The 23,530-nt window shown below is 41.2% G+C and overlaps 1 protein-coding gene across 1 annotated transcript; it reads right to left on the bottom strand.

The window, feature by feature from the left end:
• Positions 1–546: 546 nt before the first annotated feature.
• LOC121232546 lies at positions 547–21,397 on the bottom strand. The gene is made up of 6 exons (XM_041119422.1): positions 21,290–21,397; positions 15,509–15,551; positions 8,535–8,668; positions 3,692–3,835; positions 3,381–3,449; positions 547–676 (listed from the first exon to the last, which is right to left on the bottom strand). The coding sequence occupies exons 1-6, from the start codon at positions 21,395–21,397 to the stop codon at positions 569–571; spliced, it is 606 nt and encodes a 201-aa protein (XP_040975356.1). The 3' UTR covers positions 547–568.
• Between the last annotated feature and the right edge of the window lie 2,133 nt (positions 21,398–23,530).

Genomic DNA, 23,530 nt, shown 5'->3' with positions numbered 1-23,530 from the left:
GCGTGCCTTCCCACCAGCTCCGTGCCTGGCTTGCTGCCGTCCCCCGACCCCACCGTACCCCGCGGGCAGAGCGGAGCTCTCCCAGGCTGGGCTCAACCCACGTCTTTTAGAAGTACCCAACTCAATTTAGTTCTGAAGGACTGCTAGAAAAACTCATCCTGCATATTTTCTAAACCAGTGGTCTCTTGCCAAGTCATTATCTCAATAGATTGGCTTCTTTTATACCTCTGGAAAATAGAGAGAGCCCTCTGAGCTTCCTGGACGGTAACAAGACAGCAACCGGTGAGATTATACTGCGATTCCCATTAACACACTGAATTTTATGTATCTCTTTGTACCCCAGTCACAAACGTGACATTTTCCTCAGGACTAGGTGGTTGTTTCAGTATTTACCAGACACTCCTGAGACAATAATTCTGTCACATATACAAAGCTGACTTCAAGTGAGAGAACAGGAGATTAATTCCTAAACAACAAAATTATTGTTTTCATAAAAGTATCCTTAGAGAGGACAGATTTGGCTACCTATGTTCCTTTGGAGTAATCCTCTTCTCAGTGGATGGGTGAGTCAGGCTGCAGGAAGGTGGGCAGAATTTGGCAGGTGGAAAGCAGCAAGCCTTTCTCCTCTAAGCCTTCCCCTCCTCCAAGCCAAAGAGAAGTATCTGGAGTTGGAGTCCTAAACAAAGTTTTAGAAAGCTGGTTTTATCAGGCATCACAGGTTCTTTCAAACACTTTCAGTTCATGATGAAGTGAGCTCAAAGATGAGATGAGCAGATCAAGTCAGTCTGATCAACAGAAAATGAGAAGATATAAAGAAGAAAGTAATAAACACATTTCAGCTTCTAATTAATCTATCAAAAGCTCTGCTTTCCTTATAGTCTAAAATAAAAGAGAGATTAATAAGATTTTTTTCAAAGAATAGTTGTATGATTGTTGTACTTTTTGTTTTATTGACATTGATTTTTAACCTTTCCTTGTAAGAACTGATTTTTTTAAAAAACCTTTACATAAGGAACATTATTAAGCAGCTTCTTCTCTTTTTGTAACATCTACATGTGTGAATGGCAGACAAATTAGTACTGAAATGTTGAAGGAACCTCAAAACACATTGCCTCTGACAGTGCTAACAACCAATAGATGGAGGATACAACTGTTTAACCCACAATTTCCCAGACTGTTTCTCTCCTCCTCTATGCACCTGTCTTTCCTGTAGCACAGCAAGGAATATTAAAAGCATATAAAACCTATTTTACTCTTGATAAATTACAGAAAGAATTAAATTTAAAAACTAGACCTGCCCAGGCATGCTAGTTCTCCCATTCCACCTCCCATCACCTTGGGGCAGAAAAAGGAGACCTCTGGTACAGTTTGCACTTGTTCCCTCTGCACACATGATGTTTTGTTTCCGTGAGCAAGCAAGGTTGCAGCACCAGCCTGGATAGGATTGCTAAGTGTTTTGGCAGTTTGAGAAAATCCCAATAACACAGCTTGTTCTCATATTGTAAGTGTAATGGTTTGCATAAAAATTCAGAGAGACACTGCTGAGGAACACTGTTTAATTGGACAGTAAGATCTCATTGCATCGTAGAAACAGCACAATCAATAAGCCCTACCTACAGTTGCTTAAAAATGGAAGTAATTTAGAAACAATAACAGCTGACAAAACCAATTTAAACCATCGCTGTGCTAAAAGCCTTGCTGCTACTTTGCATTCTGTGTCATAAACCTGCAGACATAGGGTGGGCTTTTTCTTTTTTGGCTCAGCTCTGTCAAAGCCAGTGAAAATGGGAACTACATGTTGCACAGAGGGCTGCAAACCTGAGCGCTATACATTAAATATAAGGATTCAAAATACCATAACTCTGTTTTCCAAACTTAACAACAGCAACAGTTACTATCAGCTGCATAAAGAGAACGAATCTGAAATCTGTTGCAAAATCAAACTTGAGCCTTAATGTGAAAGCCCAGATTTTATAAGAAGGGTAGATGTTATTAAGATGACAGCTAATCAATCAACTACCAGGACACTGAGCTTCTCACCGAATCTGGTGCCATTTGTAAAACATGTTGAAATCCTTGACTGGAATGAGATGCAGTAGAAAGGCAAGGAATGATTGTGGGCAATCACACCCCGGTGATGAAGTGCCAAGGAAACGTCAATAGGAGTCAAACGGTAATTTTCCTAATTACAATATGCAATCTAGGCTCCCCCTTCCTCAGGGCTGATGCCGAGTTTTAGATCAACTGTTTCAGACAACTAAGTTACAAGCCGTGACTGGGTTAAAAAAAGCACATATTGAAGTCTAAGGTATACCTTGGTAACATTGTCTTTCGTGGAACATAAGCACATCCTTAGTTTTATAAATGTGTTTAAGTACCCTCCTGATGGGAACGTGTTGTTAACAAGGCTTATTACAGTAATTTGCATTGGAGCTGTTTACAGGCCAGAGTCCCAGCGTGTTTGGCATAGTGCAAGAATTGGAGTATCAGCTTCTCTGCTCTGTGAATTATACAATCAAAGTACCAGAGAGAGAAACAACTGACTGGCAGAAAGAGACGGGAAGTGGAAAGGAAGCAGCAGGAATGAACACAGCAATGAGACAGTGGAAAACAATGAGGTAAACAGTAGTCACTGCACACAGAGAATGGCTGTCACCTCTTTCACCTGACTTCAGATTTTACGGTGTAAATTTGTGTGTCTGAGTTGGTTGCCCAAGACTCCCTACATCTGATCCATCATCGTGGTTTAACCCCAGCCGGCAACTCAGCACCACGCAGCCGCTCACTCACTTCACCCCACCCAGTGGGATGGGGGAGGGAATCGGGGAAAAAAAACCTTAAAACTTGTGAGTTGAGATAAGAACAGTTTAATAGAAAAGAAAGGAAGAAACTAATAATGATAATAATAACAATAATAAAATGACAATAATAATAAAAGGATTGGAGTATACAAAAAAAGTGAAGCACAATGCAGTTGCTCACCACTTGCCGACTGATGCCGAGTTAGTTCCCGAGCAGTGATCCCCCCCTGGCCAACACCCCCCAGTTTATATACTGGCCATGACATCACATGGTATGGAATACCCCTTTGGCCAGTTTGGGTCAGCTGTCCTGGCTGTGTCCCCTCCCAACTCCTTGTGCCCCTCCAGCCTTCTTGCTGGCTGCGCATGAGAAGCTGAAAAATCCTTGACTTAGTATAAACACGACTTAGCAACAACTGAAAGCATCAGTGTGTTATCAACATTCTTCTCATACTGAACCCAAAACATAGCACTGTACCAGCTACTAGGAAGAAAATTAGCTCTATCCCAGCCGAAACCAGGACATCCATTTATCTTACTCACCAATTTATGCTGAAGACAAATCATACTTTAACATACCTTTTCATCTCCAAGCACTGCAGTGGAGACCAGAGTGACTAGCTCAGATTCAGCCATTCTATAGAACCACTGCCCATAAAAAGTAATAAAAGAGAAAGGAATAATAATAATAATAATAAAGATGTCAGGTGGCATACCTATCTCCTAACCATGTCCTCTCCTCCCCTCCCCAAACAGGTAGACCTTCTTGCTTCTTAACATCGTCTTGGCTGGATGAAGGTGCCCAGTCCTAGGTTGATTACCAGCATCTTCTGAAAGCACCCAACATTATGATACACAGAAGCAGAGGAGATGTCTGAGGTTTAACTGACCCTAGAGCAAAGCTGCCAGGAAGCAGCAGTCCTGGGGTGGATACAGGAGAAGTGGAGCCAGGAGCACCCCCTCCTTTTGCTTGTTCTCTGGGCTGTACTCCACCAAGCAGGTGGTTGTGGACCAGAACCTGCTTCTGCTAGGTACTGCAAAAAGGAAAATCATAAAGATGGCCCTTAGATTTGAAAACGTACATGATAAAACGGAGCAAATGGAAACATAGACAAGATGCCACCACTGTGACAGTCTCACAGTCTCATTATGCCTGTTTCACAGCTTCCTTTGTACCCTTGGTCTACCAAGACGTTTTTGAAGAAGGCACCAGCTTTGCTATGAAGAATTAATTCCTCCCTAAAGCACACTACAAATTATGTCACACACTTTTTAAAAAACTTAAAATATTCAGTATGCCATACTACAGATAAATTTCTAAAACGTCAACAATTTCTAAATAATTGCCAACTGCATCCATGCAAATGAAATGCTAGTAGAAACAGCTATGTTCTGTTGTTCTCTAGATGCATTCGCTGTTTTGGATAAACTTTTATAGTGCTGCAAAAGGGGTTTCATATTCATTAGCTAGCTCTTGTTTGTTGGAAGCAGTTGATTTACTAAATATCTTGCTTATTAGTGTGGAGGCATAGAACAGAAGGCAATACTTCATGATTGCATTTTAATAAACAACGTTGAATAGTTTATTTTTAGTAAGTAGCTGGCAGGATTTAGGCTACCAGTTTTCCTTTGTGAAATGATTCAGCTGATGGAATCTGATATTTCCTTTAAGTTGACTGTGTCCTTTTCTGTCATCTTCCTACTAACACAGTTCTGCCAACCATTCAGGCCAAGAATCTTGCTTGTGATAGCACAACAGATTAAATAGTTGAGATCCCAACAGATAGCAGCACCCATTAGTGACTCATTTTGCAACCTTGAGCTAATCATGTCATCTATTCTAGTAAAAAGCATGTGAAATTTATTCTGTCATGGCTTAACCCCAGCAGGCAGCTCAGCCCCACACCAGCACTCGCTCACTCCCCCACCAGTGGGAAGGGGAAGAGAATCAGAAGGGTAAACGTGCAAAAACCCATGGGTTGAGATCAAGACAGTTTAACAGGTAAAAAAGCTGCACACACAAGCAAAGCAAAGCAAGGAATTCATTCCCCACTTCCCATGGGCAGGCAGGTGTTCAGCCATCTCCAGGACAGCAGGGCTCCAGCATGTGGAACGGTGACTTGGGAAGACAAACGCCATCACTCCAAATGTCCCCCTTCTTCCTCCAGCTTTTGTTGCTGAGCATGACATCGTATGGTCTGGAATATCCCTTGGGTCAGTCGGGGTCAGCTGTCCCAGCTGTGTCCCCTCCCAACTCCTTGTGCCCCCCCAGTCTCCTCGCTGACGGGCTGGGGTGAGGAGCAGAAAACGCCTTGGCTCTGTGTAAGCCCTGCTCAGCAGTGATGAAAACATCCCTGTGTTACCAACACCATTTTCAACACAAATCCAAGACACAGCCCCATAGTCCTATCCCAAACAAAACCAGTACAGATTCATTGTATGAGCATTTTGAAGAAGTAATAATTGGATAAGTATCACCTTTTGCCACGGGGCAGCAGTTGGGACAGGAACCAGCTGTAAGGTTAACATACTCACCTATTTCAAGCCTCGACCAGTGTGAGGATCAACATCCTTAGACATCTCAAATTAATCTTACCTCACTTGGAAGCTTTGAGCATATAAAAAAAGAGGTGTTAGTTATGAGAAAATTAACAAAAATTCAGTTTGAGGAAATCAAGAAACGTATCAAAATGATAAGCATAACACTCTCACCTGATAATTTTGGCAATAACTAGTTAATGCTATTCTTTATTCATCAATATAAATTCATGAGCTGTGTTTTTACTTTGTCCTCCTCTTTCTTCTTACAATAAATCCTACCTCTCATATTGGAGATACATACCATATATATATGTATGCTATTCCATCCCCACCTTAATGGCCCTGCTGGATTTCAGCATGCTCAGGATTTTGCCCCAGGATGTGTTTGTACATCTGTGTATGTGGCAGAAGGCATAGGGAAGGGATTATTTTTCACTCTTGACAGCATGAGGGATTTGAGCACCGATGTTAGGCACACTGAATCTCCTCGCCAAAGCGAAATGAAATCTGCTCTAAAGAAGCAGTGGCATGGCAGAGACTGTCTCAAAACGCATGCTTGGAGAATATCACTAAAGTCATGCAACAGAAGGTGCCAAACAAAAAGAAACTGTACTTTTTCTGATTAGTCCAACCAGAGATCAGAGAAACTCGGTTATGCTCAACCTGAGACTTTAAGCACTAACCTTTTAGTCACCCCTGTCTTTTCCACACATCAAAAATGAAACACCATGAAACACAGGCTTATTCGCAGTTCTTGTCATTATGCTTCTTAAATAGACAATGGGTTTTAGGGGAGAATGAGACATGGGAAAGGTGAAATGGGATTTGAACGTGAGAGGGTGTTTTCTATGTGCAGCCAGGCTAATCCAGATCTCCAGCGAGTTGTTAATTCGCAGACCACTGGGACAACAGAAGGACTGCACTGACTCCACAGGCTTTGCGGGTCACAACCTAAATGCCCAAATTATGTTCAGAATTTTCTGAAATCTAAATCAGTTCAGCCTAGAAAATGTTACACTGCAGTAAGCACTATCAATTCTTTTCTGCCCACACTTACTCTTTGTTCCAACACACTTAATTTAATTTTAAATTTATGCTTTTTTTTCTTAAGGGAAAAGATTGCTGAGATTTCATCCCTGTTGTGATTTTGTAATGCCAAGCGTTCCTAGATGACGCCAGCTCTTGTTCTACTTTGCTAACCATTACCTTAGTGCATGGGAAACAGGAAATTAAAATAATTGGGAAGTTTTCTTGTTCAATCTGGGCAAAACATTAGAAAATACCCTTCTGAAAAAGAAAACGTAACAGGGGGTATCCACTGTTTCTACAGGTTTCCTGGGAAATAAGTACTCATAGTTTTTCAATAAGGTTTTTAACCTGGAAATGACTGTATGGTCTATTTGCAGGCATAAACAAAAGGAACACACACACACAAAACCTGATCAAACAATATAGTCAACCCACATGACACCCTACGCTAACTGAAGACATCCCCAGATACACCTGCATGGTTTTCCAGGGAGAAATCACAGTGTAAATGGTAACCGGGCCAAGAAACTGCCTTGGCAGCCCTAATCCTGTCTCCAGATAAAATCAATTGCTAGATGAACTGTAGCAATCCAAAGGTATCCATTCTGCCCAGATTGCTATACACCAGGCAAGCATCCCATCCAAAAATTTCTCTCCCCTGATAGCCGGAACGCATTCCAAGGATCCTTCCGAAGGATGGAGCATGAAAGATGTGTGACTAATCTCAATAGCATCTACTGCTGGGGAAGCCGTTGGTCCAGAATAATCCACAGCAAGCCTTGGCAGACAGATCTGGTCACCAAAAGGTGCCAACCTCGGCGGCAGTTCTGCTCCGCAGCATCCCTCCAAACGGGTGCTTGCAAATTTTGAGGAACACGCTGTTCTTTCCTCCATAACTCTGCATGCTCCTAGCCTATTTGTATGCTTTTGAAGCGCATCTATTGCTTTCTGAAGGCTGTGATTATTAAATGTTGGTGTTTGCTACTATTTTTCTCCTCAGAGGATGGGTGAGAAAGAGAAATTAAATTGCTATATATACACAGAACCAGGAGAAGGAAGTTACAATGGGTTCCCCAAAAGACAGATGATTCATATATTTCATAAAAATTGTACCATAAGTGTTAGCTATCGTTCTCAGATAACATTATTGTTGTAGGCATTGTTGCACTTAAGTACTTCATTTATCTAAATTGAAGCTTTACACTTCTGCGCACTCTGCAGGTCTCAGCCCTGCTATGATGGAGCTACTGTAGCAATGTATTATAGTGTCAAACCAACTCGTGTTTTATATTTTTAACTAAAGAAGGTCAAAATAACAAAATGCAGCCAAGGAAGGAACAACTGCTATCATCTGCAGCTACAGTTACGCAGCTTAATTCCTCTACTTTTTTGATGATGGTTCCAGAGATCCTGCAGAAGCATAGAGTGATATTATGGAAGGCAAGTTGTGATTTCAAGAATCTCTATTTTCAGATGTCCTTGCTGATAGCCTTTACACAAGACTGGTGTTCATAAAAAAGTTATTCAGCACTTCTGACAAATGGGCCAGTTCAGGTCTCTCATTTAGATAGTCTCAAACAAAAGCATGAAGAATCTCTTGTTACTTTTGAAAATTTTGTAAATTAATTGGGAAAAAAATTGTCACATCCTAAAGCAAAATATTTTACTCCATGCCATTTTCGTGTTTTCCATTAAAATTGAAACATGAAAGACACTTTTATTGTTTCTAGAAATTAAAAGTTATTAAACAATAGCAATAAAAATGAGAGAATATGTTATTATTGACAACCTGTAATGGCTAGAATAAAAGATTTGTCTTTTATTAATGCAATTATTTATTTCTACTAGATGAAACATCATTGATTTTTTCCTCTGCTACTTTTCTAGCCCTAAATATTCAATGGCTTCCCAATCACAGACTATGTTTCCACTTAGTCTTCAGGGGTTTGGGGTTTGCCTTACCCTCTCATTGCAGCGAGTACATCCTCTCACTTGCCCACCTTCCTTGTGAATAGGGTGGGTTTCTCTCCCACTCTAACGGGTCCCAGCCCACATTAAGAGTGGTGGGAACACTGTCGGCATTTGTGGGAACTTCTTTACCTTCTCAAACCTTTTGTCCCCTTGGTCTGCTGATATAAGACTCATGAAGGTGATGATACTTACTTTTTGATAGATGGAACCTGTAGTGTCAACTTCCCAGGGTTGAGTCTGTATCGTTCTCGAGCGCAAACAAGGAGTAGGAACACGGGGGTCACTCGTCTCACAGTTTTGATACCAGGCAGGCAAGCAAGCTAAAACTAGATCCAGGAACATGGAAAAAAACATATTTTTAGTAAACAACTCTGTGCCCAAAACTACTTGGCAACTGTAAGAAGTCACCTATTCACTTATTTTGTGAGTAGGAGGGAATCTGGTGGGAGACTGACGTGATGCAAGTTGTAAAATGATCATTGTCACAAACCTGAGCTGACTCCGCTGGCAGCCTTTCACATTTAATATTTCCAGCTGTAATTAATGAGCCATTTTCCATTGTTCTTGCTTTGGGATGCCAGTCAACATAACCAGCACAACCTGCCTGCCCTCCAGAAATGAGCTTGCATTTGTTGATTTTAATTGTTTTTTTTCTTTCCCACAGGTACTTACAGAATCATGCCTCTTCCAGCCCTGCTGTTATTTTGGTAGCTTAAGACTGAGCTTCCTCATCTCCCCCCAAGCTCTAAAAGCAAAACTAAGCTTCTACAACTGCCACTCTTAAGAAGTGGCTGGAAATTTTCTACTTTTACATTATCACTTTCACAAGCTCCACTGACAGTGGCAACCACTGGAGCATTCACATTGCCAAAAGTTCAGTTTTCTCCCCACTGCTGCACTGTCCAACTTCAATTCAAGCCTGTGCTGGTGATCCAGCTGTAAGAAGACACGGGACCAGGGTGCATTAGATTCCTGGAGCTGCATTGCAGTAACGGAAAAGTGGTAGATAGCCAGACCACGCACACTGACCGCTGGCTGGCTCAAATGAAATGGGTTTTGTTGTTGTTTGGGGTTGGTTTGTTGTTTGGGGTTTTTTTGCTTAGGATGAAAACAGAAACAGAGTTTGATAGAAATTCTCTAAACCATAAAAAAGAAAAAAGCAAAACCCCAAATAAATTCAGAATCCCACCAAAATAAAACCTTATTTTCTTGGTTAGTTAAAATTTAATTGTAGAGCATGGACTTTGGAAATGTGGAAAAGAATCGAGCAGACACTAGAAAGCAAAACCAAAAAATCCACCTTCTTCCCCTAAAAATCAAATGTAGTATCGTAATATAATGGTGAAGTAGCTTTTTAGCTTTTATTTTCCAGTCATGTGTTCTCTGAGGTACAGGAAATGTAGAAATATAAGGTGGAATGACAACAAGACGCAAAAGGCATAGGAAGTTATGTAAATATGTCTAAAACAAAGAGCTTCACTTGCTTTGAGACATGCCAGAATGCATACATTAACTTAATTTCACTTACAAATACAACTGTCTGTCTTGCCGCTAAGTTAAACTTGAGCCAATGCTTCATTTCACTTTGCATAAAGGCAAGGATGCCAAGACAATATTCCAGGCATGCAAATGCATAAGCTCAGAGATCTCAAGACAGGAGTATTGCTTAGGCATCTTTCTGCAGCACCTCAAAAAAACAAAACAAAACAAAAACAAAGCACATTTGTGTAGTACTAAGTACTTTTGCAGTTGGAGGAAGGGCACTCCCAAACCCTACTTAAATTTTTCCCACAGCATTCTTTGGCATAAAAAATTATTGGAAAGTTGTTGCTTCAGCAGCGAAGACCCTTCCTGATGCCCATCTACATTCAGCGGTATTTCAAAGAGCAAGCGTTTAATGATCAAGCCCACCAGTGCCAGTCTGCTGGTTCTTCTGGCCAGTCTTTCACAACTCACTCTAATAAAGCAGTATTTATGATATTTGCATGCAACTGCAGAGTCCCAGCTGGAGCGTCATTGAAAGAAGCACAGACAATGATTCCTGCCACATTTAAATTACTGATAAAGTTGGACCACTTATCCTTTGCAGTCTTCAAACTTGTCTTACATCAAACCAACCAACCAACCAACCCACCCCCCCAAAAAATCCAGCACACAAAATCATATTTATATCATTACTGTAGGAACATTTCTGTGGTGGCATTCTAGAGAGGTCTACCTTACTCAGCTGAGTTACTCAATATGTTTGTGATACTGAGCAAGCATTATAAGCTGCAAATATAGCACCTGATACTGAAAATAAAGCTTGAAAAGATTTGAGCTTAGAAACACATACCTTTTCATTTCCAAAGGTAAAATTACTTCTCTTTCATTTATCTAATATTTCTTGGAGACCTCATCTTTAGAGTTCAAAACCAGAAATATCAAACTACCCCATGCTCAGGATGTTTCAGCAGGGCTGGAGATCATCTAGCAGATAAAACAAAGAGATTGTCTGAAATTTCTAGACCAAAGAGAAATGCTTTTGTGAACCTGAGCTTTCAGACACTGACACAGCATGAAACCGTTTGAAAATTTTCTCTCGCTCCCAAGCATCACCCATAGAAAGGGCAAAGCCATCATCGTTTGATGGAGTTTCTGCAGTGGGATGAATTACCATTCCCTCAGCCCAGCTGACTCCACACTTGCTCTTAGTTTTCAGCAGTCATGAGGTAAGAAATGGTAGGTTGTGTTTCAGTGAATGAGGCTTAACAAGAGAAAGTGGAAGACCAATAATTTATGGAGCAGAAAATGGTGGTAATTAACAAGCATGATAATTATCACCATCTAGCTATTTTGACAGGACATCTGGGACTGCACTTAATCCAAAAGAGAAAAGCTAAAAGTATGCTGTAAAGCCTTTATGCTGCTGGAACTCAACAATGAAGCTGAAGACCACGTACTCATCTTACACTTTCTTCTGCAAACTATTAACATTTTCATTCTGATTATATATATATATATATAATATATATATATGTAAGGGGTCCAGGGAGACCTTATAGCAGCCTTCCAGTACCTAAAGGGGGCCTACAAGAAAGCTGGAGAGGGACTTTTTACAAGGGCATGCAGTGATAGGACAAGGGGTAATGGCTTTAAAGTGAAAGAGGGTAGATTTAGATTAGATATTAGGAAGAAATTCTTTGCTGTGAGGGTGGTGAGGCACTGGAACAGGTTGCCCAGAGAGGCTGTGGATGCCCCATCCCTGGCAGTGTTCAAGGCCAGGTTGGATGGGGCTTTGAGCAACCTGGTCTAGTGGAAGGTGTCCCTGCCCGTGGCAGGGGGGGTGGAACTAGATGATCTTTAAGGTCCCTTCCAGCCCAAACCATTCTGTGATTCTACGACTCCTTCTGATAACTCTACACGCTTCGCAAGAGGTTCTGGCAAGATATTCAGAAAAGGAGATATAGTTTTTCTGAAACAAGAGGATCATATGCTTCTATGTCAGGGTGCTTACAGTTGTAACTCTAAAAACATAGACAGTTTTATATTGAGATCAATTAAAATAGTGATGCACTTAGACTGAAAGGAAGTGACTTCATAAAAACCAGAAAGCCCTATAACAAGATGGTCCAGTAGTTGTGGTAAGATGATAATGTTGGGATTAATGCATCATTTAAAAACAATGCAGTACATCTCTGAAGAATATAGATTAACCCAGATTTACTATAGGTTCACTGCTCACTACTCCCAACTGCTATTTTATAAGCAGCAGCCAATATATTGAGGAAACATTTTAGAAAGCATGAACTGCATTTCAAGTTCCAGTAAAATAACTGGAACCTTCTAGGATTTGCTTAATTATGCAATACAGTTAACCCTTAAGTCAGGCTAAATATATGAGAAAAGCCTGTCATTTCATTTGAAATAAATAAGATTTTTTTCACAGTAAGCATTTGAATTAATTTTTTTCATATTGGAAAATTCCTGTATGTTATGAAATTATGTTGCCCTACAAAGTTAAGATGGTTTAATTAAATTTAAAGCAGACGGACTTGCTACAATTGCCGGAGAAAAACAAAATATGAAAAATGAAGCTGCAATAAAGAAATCTTCCTTGAGTCATTTTATCAAACCAGTGATTTTGAAGTCTATTAACAGCTGTAGGCCCAAAAAAGCATGTGAAATCATTCAGGCTGACAGATCCAGAGGTCCTTTATCACTAGAGGTGAAACTATAATTTCAACAACAGATCAGCCATTATACTGAAAAACTGTACTGCCGACAGCTAGCCAGTGGTCAAACTCCTTCTATGACATATTATAGAATTAAGTTATAGAATTATAGTTATTATAGAATTAAGTACATTTCAAAATGTACAACAAAGCATTTATGAGAGGTTTACAGAAATAAGGCTCGTTGTGCAGCAGCTCGTGCTACGCAGAAGCAAGCCGCACTGAGCGCACACACAAAGTCTACATTTACGACCTGCTAAAACACTGCGATTAACTGGAAGTCTTACAGCAGCCATTTTCAGAAAACATACGAAAGGTCAACATTCATAACCTCTGCCTCAAAAATGCAGGGTGCTGGCTGATGAGAAGGTTTGTCGGGTCACAGCCGTCCTACCACCCCACTCCTCCGTGGCTCTTCTGCAGCCGACGTTCCTTCCCTGCCATCGGGAGGGAAGCGAGCCCGGGCGTGCGTCCCACACGCAACGCGGTACGGTCCACACAGCACCCAGGAGACGTGGATCAAGCCGTGGATTTTCAGGAGGAAAACAAAAAAGAAATTGCACTGGAAAAAGCGGCATCTCCGGAACGGGGGAGCTTTCCATCCCACCCTACAGATGTCCCATTGCTACGAAGAAGAGCAAAATGCAAGTGTGGAGAGGTCTGCGAGCCTCACCTCCCTTCTGTGACTGTATTACCCGGGCACCGAGACACCGAGTTTGCAACAGGCAGAGCCAGGAGTGGGGAAGCACCCGGGTTCGCCAAGAGACGCCACGGAGAGGCACCCATCTAGCGATAGCACCCGCCCGAATCACGGTTATAACGTTAGCCTCCAGTTGCGACAGCAGAGGTTGAGATTGGGCATCAGGAAAAATTTCTTCACCGAAAGGGTTGTTGAGCGTCGACACAGGCTGCCCGGGGAAGTGGTGGAGTCCCCATCCCTGGAGGTATTTAAAAGACATTGTAGATATGGCACTTCGGGACATGGTTTAGTGGTGGGCCGGGCAGTGTTAGGTTAACAGTTGGACTCAATGATCTTAAGGGTCTTTTCCAACCAAAATGATTCTATGATTAGCGTTGGACTGGGATTTCTAGCCTGGAGTCCTCTCCTGCGTTACAGCTGTACATTGTACTGGGCCCTGTGTAACACAGAGAAAAGTCATTACCTGCGTGACAGGGAAGTGGGAGGCTTCCATTTTAACCAAATTATTTTGTATAGACCTCACTCGCTATCCCAACCACCTTGCCGCAGCTTTTACAGTCAGGATGTTCCCCTCTCTTCCTGTTGCGGTCGTATTCCTGAGCAAAAAGTAATTAAAGATTCAGTAGACTAGAAAGAAGCTGCCTAATCCTTTAACCAGTGGCTGGAAAACTTGATCAGAAGTATAGAGGCTTGGTTTCTAACTGCTGCTCCAACACCTGTTTGTAAGTGTGCACAGAAACAAAATATTAAATACTCGGTGAATATACGTATGAAAATCTGTGTATCTAAAGAACTAGCTTAGGGAGTGGGGAGTAAGGATCAAACTTTGGGGTTTAAGATGCTAAATTATTCATTCGCATTTAGGGGACCTCAGACCTTTATGAATTTAGGCCAATAGTGAATACGACAGGAATGGCAGACTTCAACCACAGGCTCTCCAGACTGAGCCACCAGACTTGCCTTCCCCTCCACCAGCCGCTCCCACTGCCCTGCAGATAACGGTCATTTATATGCAAAGATGTATTCATTCTTGCAACAACATTGCTTTGACTATTTGTCAGCTACAACAAAATTAAGCCTTTCCTAACTAACTATCCAACTTCATATGGCAGTTACAGTGCCTTAGACATCATCTTCCAGCAATTTTGCAGCTTGCTTTCCTCCATATTCCCACTAAAATATTTTCCAAGTTTCCGATACATGCATCTGTCTTTGCAGATACATTGGTTTATTGTTTAATTTTTCAGGGATCCATGAGAATAGAAGCACATAAAACTTTGCCAAGATGTCTAAAAAAAAAAAAAGAAAAAACCAACCAAAAAAACCCCATGTTACTCAGTCAGTGCAGGAAACAAAGATTTATAGAAAAGCAGATAAAAAAAATAACATCTGAATCACTGCCTCAGTTTTTCCACCACTTTTTTGGATTTGTTCAGTGTCTGCAGAGTTTTGCTGAAGCCTCATCTCTTCCTGTCCCTGAAGCCAAGTTACATCTTTGATAATCAAAGAAAGGCTGCTCGTAAAAAATGCTTTTTCCTTTTATAAGTACTGGTTCCCTTCTTCAGGCAATGTCCTTTGCTAGCCAGAAATCAGTTTGGTCATCAGTTTCTTGGCTACCTGCTCATCTGGCAGAGTATTATTTGCTTGTCCTTTACCCAAGGATAACAAACTCATCCAGTTTTGTGGCCCTCTGCTAAATACAACAGCTTTTCCAACCTGCCCTAGGTGTGCCAAATCAAAACAAGGAGGTTATGTTGCAGATACGGAACCAAACAACACACACAGGTGGATAAAGATACATTTAGCCACGTACCAACCTGCCACATCACCGATGGTTGCAAAGTCAACAAGTGTCACAGGCATACTGATTTTCTTAAAGCTTTTGGTCGAGTGTCCTCCCACCAGCAAAACAAAACGCCAGCCAAACCTTATCCTTTTAAAACACAGGCACTGACAAAAGTGGGAACAACAGATTCAAAAAGTTTTGCTTTCTTTCCAATAGCGACCGAAAACAAAATCCTGAAGCCTCTCTGCGGTGAAACAAAACAGTTACGGATGCCTCTCCCTCAGGCACAGGGCGCAAGGGACTAAAGACTGCTGTTAAAAACCAATTTAAACTATTTCCCCCCGTTACACAATGTGAGTTACAGTTACATAAGACAGTCCATGTCTCCTGATGAAATCAGTGTCCATAGACTTCTGCGAACACATTTGCATTTTTAGCCTTCTCTTCATCCACAAAAGAACCTTACATGTATCAAAGTTGCATCTTGTCCTTGAATGCTCCTTTTTTCTCTAAACTCTCTAGTTTATTTGACGGTTTATCTGTTGTCTTCACTTTCTTTGCAGCCTCTTGATACCATCTGTGAATTTGATTGATGTGTAAGTTTTCTTCTGTTATTATTTTAGGTCAGTTATAGAGAAGTGAGTATTAGGCTCAACACTAATCCCCAGTGAGCTCCAGTTTGCTATTTTACCACTCATAATTGCTTTGGTTTGTGATTTTTCAGCCAGTTTTGTATTAAAACTGCAATTATCCCTGTGGTTTCTTTTTTAAAGAAATTGTTTAAATTGGATTCCCTTTGTTGAATGCCTCAAATTTTTGCAGAAAGTTTTTTCCTTTATCTAGTGAAGGTACAAATGAGTCAAAGAATGGAACCAAGTTTGTTGGGCTTCTCTTCAACCCATGTGGCCCGCAGCATCTCTAGTTATACTCATATATGACCGCTTACACAAAGATTACTTCCGTACTTACTGTACTGTAAAGGCAGTATACATACTGTACACTTCTATACATAGCATACTTCTATACATACTGTATGGAAGTTGGGATATATAGAACTTGTCCACAGCATAACAAAATTTTACTATTGACTCGCTATAATGACAGTTGCTTACTCTTGCATATTTGAAGATACAGATTTTTACTATCAGAGCAGGACCTGAAATTCCTATTCCTTACCTCCTTTTCTTCTTCCAGGTAAGATGGAATGAGAACTAGCTCAATATTTCTGTATTCTTATAAATGCTTGCTTGATATAAAAGTTGAAAAATGAGGAGTAACTCCTTCTTCTTCTAGGAAAAAAAAAATTCTTTAATGTTTCCAGCCAAACATTAAGCATTAATTAATTAAATACCACGTAAAGAAGTCTAATGCTGGTCGCACACAACTTTCTCCTCTAGAATAACACACTCTTAAAATAGCACAGTTTCCACCACGAAGCAGAGAGCATAGAAAATGCTTGATATGCAGATCAACTGGACCCTTCCTTGCTCTTCATATCATCTTGTGCCTTGTCCAGCGTCACCACGAGATGACAGTACAGAAATTCCTCCACTCCGACCAGCCAATGACCACTGCTAACCTCAGTACTCAGGGCTGGACGGTATGCACATCTCCCTGTCCTTACAGGCAGCTGTACTTACAATTTTCAAGCTAGTTATCAGAGGTAAGGGTGCTGACTTCACTTTGCTCTAGCACATTTCAGCTAAAGCATAAGAAATGTTACAAGATGACTGGAAAAACACCTAACATAACCCTGCATTCAAGGAAATGGTGTTGTCAAACTAAGGGAGAGAAAAGTTTTTTTAAAATATTTTGACTGATTTGCCTCTTGTGCTTTCATGTCTGCCACTCATAGCTCCACAAGACTTGTCAAATTCTTTTTGCTAAGAGGGAGATGTGAATTTTCTTCCTGTTTTGCTCCAAGATGAAATCAAGGAAAAGGGAGGTGTCTGCAGGAGTTTTCTATAATCTTTCCACATGCTAAATATCTCTCCCTCTGCACTTCGACAGCATAATTAAGAAGTCCTCATTTAGAATTTGAATCTTTAATTATGGTTTTCCTAATAAAATCCTCTCTGGTTTGATGGTCTTCATGTTAGTTCTCCTTGAGTGAACCCCAAACTGATTACATGAGAGGGAGCATTATCTAATTAATTATTTAGAGAAACAACTATCAAATTACACACAAAGATTGAGCAGCATATGGTGATTCCGTTTTAATCCTCTGCTCCAGAGTCTAAATCCCAGGTAGGGGACTACAGTCAACTTGCACCTATACTACCTTGGAAAATGAACTTGTCCTTACGGATTTTTCATCATTTCATCTACAGTAACAGAGAAGCCTACACCCATCCCAGCTTAGAAAGCATGTGTTACATGTCCACAAAATCCACTTGTCCACCACATTTCTGAGCAGTTCCTCAGCATTTCTGTACGTTCTCAGCTCCATAACACTTGCTCCCACCATCGCCCCTGCAATGCCACCCTTGTTTGCCGAGGCACTTGCTTGCTGAGCACTCTACTCCTGACGAGCAAGTCTCCCTTGAAGCTCTTCAATGCAGGAAGCCCAATTTCTTACCATTTCCTTTCATCTATCTCAGCACACAGGTCTCCCAGATGGACTTAAGGAAACAATATTGGGGTTTTGAGATTTGTTAGCTCTGATGACTATTCACAAGTCTATTTGGAAGAGTTACTGAGCACATTAACAGCAAAGTTCACTCCAGACACTCTATAGCTTCAAGCTTCATCTGATCTCCAATATAAGGCTAAAATAGCTTCAATATTGTTTAGACAGACCCAAAAAAAAAAAAAAAAAAAAAAAAAAAGCACTACAGAGAAAATCTAAACCCTGCTTCAAATGCTTCAAAATGCAGTGTTATGTTTTTCAGCCCAAACGTCCATGCAAATAACAAACCTGCAGCCGCCTTCATCAGAGCTTTGTGCATGGCCTGAAGACCAACCAACCGCTGATCCTAAGCAAAGCCGCAAGAAACCCTGTGCTGCATCCAACCTCTTAAATGCACATGGTGGCCCACAGCTTACCTGTCCTCAAACCCTTTCCTAACACCATATGGACCACACTCCCACCTCATACACCAGCTGTTCTCCCAAATCCAAACACGGCCTTACAACGTCGCCTCTTCTGGCCCACCACCGCGTTGGCACTTCCCTCCACGCCAGGCAGAGATAGGCACGGGCAGCCTCACAGCCAGGCAGTCTGTGTGCTGACACCCAACCCCAAGGCGTCACCGACTACCGAAACCCCCATCCGTGGCTTCAATCCACAAAGTACAAAAAAGCATGGCTGCTTTCTCGCTGATGCAACAGGCTGGGGGAGAAGAGTGGCAAAACCAAACCCAGGTTGCAACCTCTACTGGTTTTGCATCGTAGGCTCCTGAACAGAAAAGCAATGATTGACGTGAGCATTTCAAAATCACGTTTGGTACGGGACTGGAGAAGAAAGCAGTCCTACACTGAGGAGGATGCTTGAGCTGGTGTTTTTTTCTCCCTAAGCAGCACTAGGTTTCTCAGTGCTTTAGCAAGAGCTGCTGTAGGGTGTGCTGCATAGGATCTCTGCTCCGAGATCTGAGAAAGCCCAGGTTTCACCGGCTGGCTGCGCTTGCCAGCGTGGCACCAACAACCACAGTCTAAATATTGCAGGAGAGGCAGGCAAAACCATAGTGTTGATCCTACCTACTCCATACTTTTTGTTTACCTGCTTTCAACTGCACGTTGTGTACACATTAACCAGTTATTTGCCAGCTCGCTCCCTCCAGAGTTAGCAGTTACTCTTCACACATTCTGTGCATTTTTTTTTTCCCCAAGCTTCTCTCTTTCCTCTTGTGTCACAGGTTTCTGAATGCTCTTGTCATAGTAACTAGGTAGAATAACAGCTAATCTCTGCTGGGGTTGGAGCGAGATCGATCTATATTTACAAAAATCCCCTAAATAAAGGGGAGCAAAACCATGAAGTAAAAGTTCTATAATGCCCCAAATCAGTTTGCATTTATACAGATAGTACAGGGAGGCAATCAGCCCACCTAGATGTACGCACATGCATCTGTGTTGAGCTCTTGACTGTGGATTATCTCTCTAAGCAGCAATGCTGTTGTTGCGGCTCAATAGCCTGTGTTATACACCTGCTCCAGGGCAAAATCAGTCACACCCTGGAAGTATTTCTTCTGTCCGAGGACTAGAGGGGAAGTTCAGATGTGGTATCTCAGCTGCCATCCTCTATAGTTGTTGGGCTGAATCCTACCCTACCTGCTGGAGCAGCAATGGAAAGAACAAGTTTTGGGGTTTTTTTGTTCTTCGCCAGAAGAAACCAAAAGTTCAGATTTGTAGTGGGACTTTGATCCACTCCAAAAGCTCACAACCTGGGCCCAGTATTCCTCAGATAAATTGCTTCAGTATCTCCTAGCAGGCTGGTGAAAAGGCTGTCCTCTCTTGTTGAAGCTACAAGGCATGCAAAAAAGGAATCCAAGAGCTGCACGGAGAAATCAGAACAAGCGAATGGAAATATTACTCTCCAGCTCAAGGAGGAAGAAAATCCTTCCAGGTCTGTGGCTCTCGCTGCCCTTTCTGCGCAGTGAGACAGTGTTAGGAGCTACGTAGAAGGTGGCCTCATGCAGCAAGGTCTGTGGAGTGCATGGAAAACCTCTCAGGTTGAGTAGTTATCAAACCCAGATCTCCCACTTCCTAGTCAACTTCAAAAGTAATATATCAAAGGCACTTGCCCCACATTTCCAGTCTGCTCCTCCTCCCAACTTTTGTTACAGCGGCTACTCTTGCTGTAACGTGGGTTGCACTGCCATTGGCGAGATGCGTGCATCCTCCAGCAGGCGCGAGCGCCAAGATTGATGCTCAATCTGTACATCCCAAATGGCCTTGCAACCTGACATGGGTGCTAAAAGCTCAGTTCAGCTTTTTAATGTTTAAGTAACTTCACTGGAAAAACTTAGGCAATGACAGCCATGCAGGTTGCCGTACTAGGTTTGGAAAGAGACAGGATTTGTGGATTGCTCCCTTTGGCTTACGCGGATCTGACCTCAGTCTAGATTTTTCTTTAGACACCCACCGTCTTTGACAGAGCTGGGCCTAAGGCAACAGTGACAACTTGTCTCTCTCGTCGCAACCAGAGAGAGACAAATAAGTCAACAAGTGGGTCTAACAACATAAACAACATATTAGTCTTGCACGTACAGTGTAGAAACAGTGGAGCTCTCGCCTTGCTTCCTGTTTTCTTCCGATGCATGATTTCATCAACTTCATCATCATGCACAGGGTAATTCTGTTACTATGGTAAACAATTTATCTCTCTCACTTTATTAATAGTCATTCCAAACAAGTGAAAAAAATTGAATCTACAAATTTAGATTTATGCCTCTGGCAAAGGCAGACTGTTTTGTAGATTAGCAGATATAACCGCCCTACCCGGAAAACCTTGCTATCCGAGGCTTGTGTTATGTTTGCACAGATGTTCACAAATAAATTCAGTCTGTGATTATTTTCAGATTAATGGCATCCTGCTCTATTAGAGCATTGCCAAATCATCATTTTATTGCCAGTCTTGCAAGGTTTTGTGCTTTTTTTTCTAAAGCTCCAACTCTAAAAGACATGTGATTAGCCAAAAAACTCAGTTTTCCTTTCTAAAGTCTCAAGCAAGCCTTGTCGCAAGCTTGACTCATGTTACCCTAGGGGCCCAAAGAACAGGAGTTAATCTTCACATTTTCTTAATCACTCTCAAGACTTTTAAGGGTCTGACTCATGATTTCTAATGCCTACAGTTAGCAATACTGCATATATATTACATGTGTCATATCATCCATCTGCCAGTAAGCAAAATCTTTATGAAATGTCCAATTAGTTACTACTCACACTGTTTCTAATAAGTGATTTTTTTTTAAAAATGCACAAATCTCTGATGCCAAAGAAGTTAGATCACTGCAGTAGTCACTCACAGCAACAGAAAATAAATTCCTCATTAATCTGATTAAAAAGAATTAGTAAAATCTACCTCCTACTCAGTCATGCATGTGAAACCTAAACAGAACTACTTGAGATTTCTTAACTCAGCAGCCTACAAAACAGAAGGTTGTAAGGCATGAAAACTCTTACTAAATATCAACCATGGAAGCATTTGCTGTACTGCTGTCATTAAAATACAAGTGTAACAGGCAACATGTGAAGGTTTATTCCACCTGAGGAGTCTCTCATGGCATGCTTACCACTGCCCCCAGCCCACCAGTGGAACACCATGAGCACCTTCTGCGTGGGCTGAGGGCACTTTGCAACAAGCTGCAGGTGACTTTCGTCCTTCCACCAAGACCAACACCTTTGCCAGGTCAGCCATGTGGCAGCAGATTTGTCATATACTGTATTTCTAAGAAGCTTCTGCAAAAAGAAGGGCAGAATTCCTTCTTGCTCATAGCATGGCATAGTAGTGTTTCTATGTTAAAATCAAGATTGATGGCAAAATTTGATGTTTTGATTACTCATGTTGACATTTAATCAATTTTGCACTTTAGAGAAAGGCCCTCATTTACAATACTGGGCATCGAGTAACCAAGGCAGAGAGCCACATTTAAAACAGAAAACATAGAAATACATACAGTAGAACCGATTTCAGGCATATTTAAATTATCCAATAACTTGACTATATATTCACACTATTCGATTCACCTGACTTTCATTTTGGCTCTACTTCCGAGCCTACAAATAAAATCCTAATTATATTTAACACATATCTGATGATTGTACCTCAAAATGAATCACAAAGATCTAAACACTTAAGAAAACTATGTGCAACTTGCTCTAGTCTGAGTCAGAACCATTCTCCTCCTCTCCACAAATCTCATGAGCATGTTTTTGTAATTGTCTAGACTACTAGAAAAATATAAGCAAGGAAAGACAAAAGGGAGTCAAGTAAGAAAGTACTTGGGAGATAGCTTTGTTTCAAGGACTTTAAAAACTTAATTATCAGATTGGTAATTATTAATGGCTTACAATTAAAGACTAGAGAAAGTTTAATAAATTGAACATCTACTCAACATTCACAGATCTTAGAGGCACAACCAGTACACTACTGCTGTGATGGAAATGTCTGCTGTTCATTTTGCCAGGAACTAAACACATTTATCTCTACATTTCTCGCTATATAAACACACTTTGTTTTCTGGCATCGCACTGAAATATCCCCATGAACAAACATATTGTATGATTCAACGCTTTAATACCTGGGTTTCTTTCCCCGAGAAGTAGATCCAGTGTCTTGCATTGGTAAGAGAAAAAGTCACTCAATTAAAACCTTCCGCCACTTCTAGCAACAAAACAGGGGACAAATTGCTCCATTCCTTAGCAGACACTTTTAAAGGTCTGTTTTAGTGCCAGGATTTATCAATTTGCATCCCACAGGTTTGTTCACTTCACATAATGAGAGCGACCACTCCCAGCTGACACACAAGAGGTACATGTACTTTTTTGCCTTTTTTTTTTTTTTAAACAGATTTCTCCTTTTCATCTGTGAGCTCAAGTTTATACTTCACTGATTTTATTCAGCTTGCTATAATCCTTAGCCTTAATGCAAAAAAGTCATCTGCTATATGAATTAGAAGGGAAAAATACATAATGCATGCAATAGGGAGGATGCATTGAGTTAGATCTTAGTAAGCATCTACATCTGCCACTCAGTCACTGCTGATAGCGCTTTCCCAAGGCAATATGTATTCCAGACTTTGTTTTGGGAGTTGGGGGGGGGGGGAGTTGAACTGAAGTAAAAACCACCAAAAATTGAGGCAGCAACACTGCATTGGTACCTCTGACTGTAGAAAGCTAGTACCTGTATTCACTAATTTCATACAGCAAAATGATGCAGCTATACAAAAAGCTGAAAATCCCTCCAAATTGATTAATAAGCAAGTGAATAAATTGACTATGTAAACACATCCATGTTGTACTGACAATGGTCAAATGCATTATGAAAGTAACATACCATCTAGACCTGTTATTCCAGGGAACCTCACTACACTGAGATGTATTTACATAGAAAAATAAATAGGTAACTTGACTTGTTAATGCAACGAAATGCTATTACCTTATATCACAAAGGAGATTCTACAGTACACAGGACAAAAATGTATTTCTTGATGCATTTGGCAAAGTATGCTTGCATTGCGGTTATTTGGCATTTTCTTCTTGAATTTAGAGAGTAAAGTTTGTGCGCCCTGAAGTGCAAACTTGCTTTCCAGCTCTGTTAATAGGTCAAGAAGTTAAAAGCAATCAAACATGCACCAGGCCAGAAGTTAAGATGTGGCTGCCTGTCCAGGAGCTGTCAGCATTGTGCTTTTGTACAGCTAACTACCAGAACAAAGGCTTGACTTGAGACTCGGGTAAGGATAATACTGGTTGCTTCCTTCCCCCCTGCCTGGAAAAGCTCATTTCCACCCCAGTATACATGCTTATGGGAAACACGCTTAAGACTCCAGAG

The sequence above is a fragment of the Aquila chrysaetos genome, chromosome 23, assembly GCF_900496995.4.
Source record: "Aquila chrysaetos chrysaetos chromosome 23, bAquChr1.4, whole genome shotgun sequence".
Classification (NCBI taxonomy): domain Eukaryota; kingdom Metazoa; phylum Chordata; class Aves; order Accipitriformes; family Accipitridae; genus Aquila; species Aquila chrysaetos.
The sequence above is the reverse complement of the archived record's forward strand: the minus strand, read 5'-3'. Positions and strand labels throughout refer to the sequence as shown.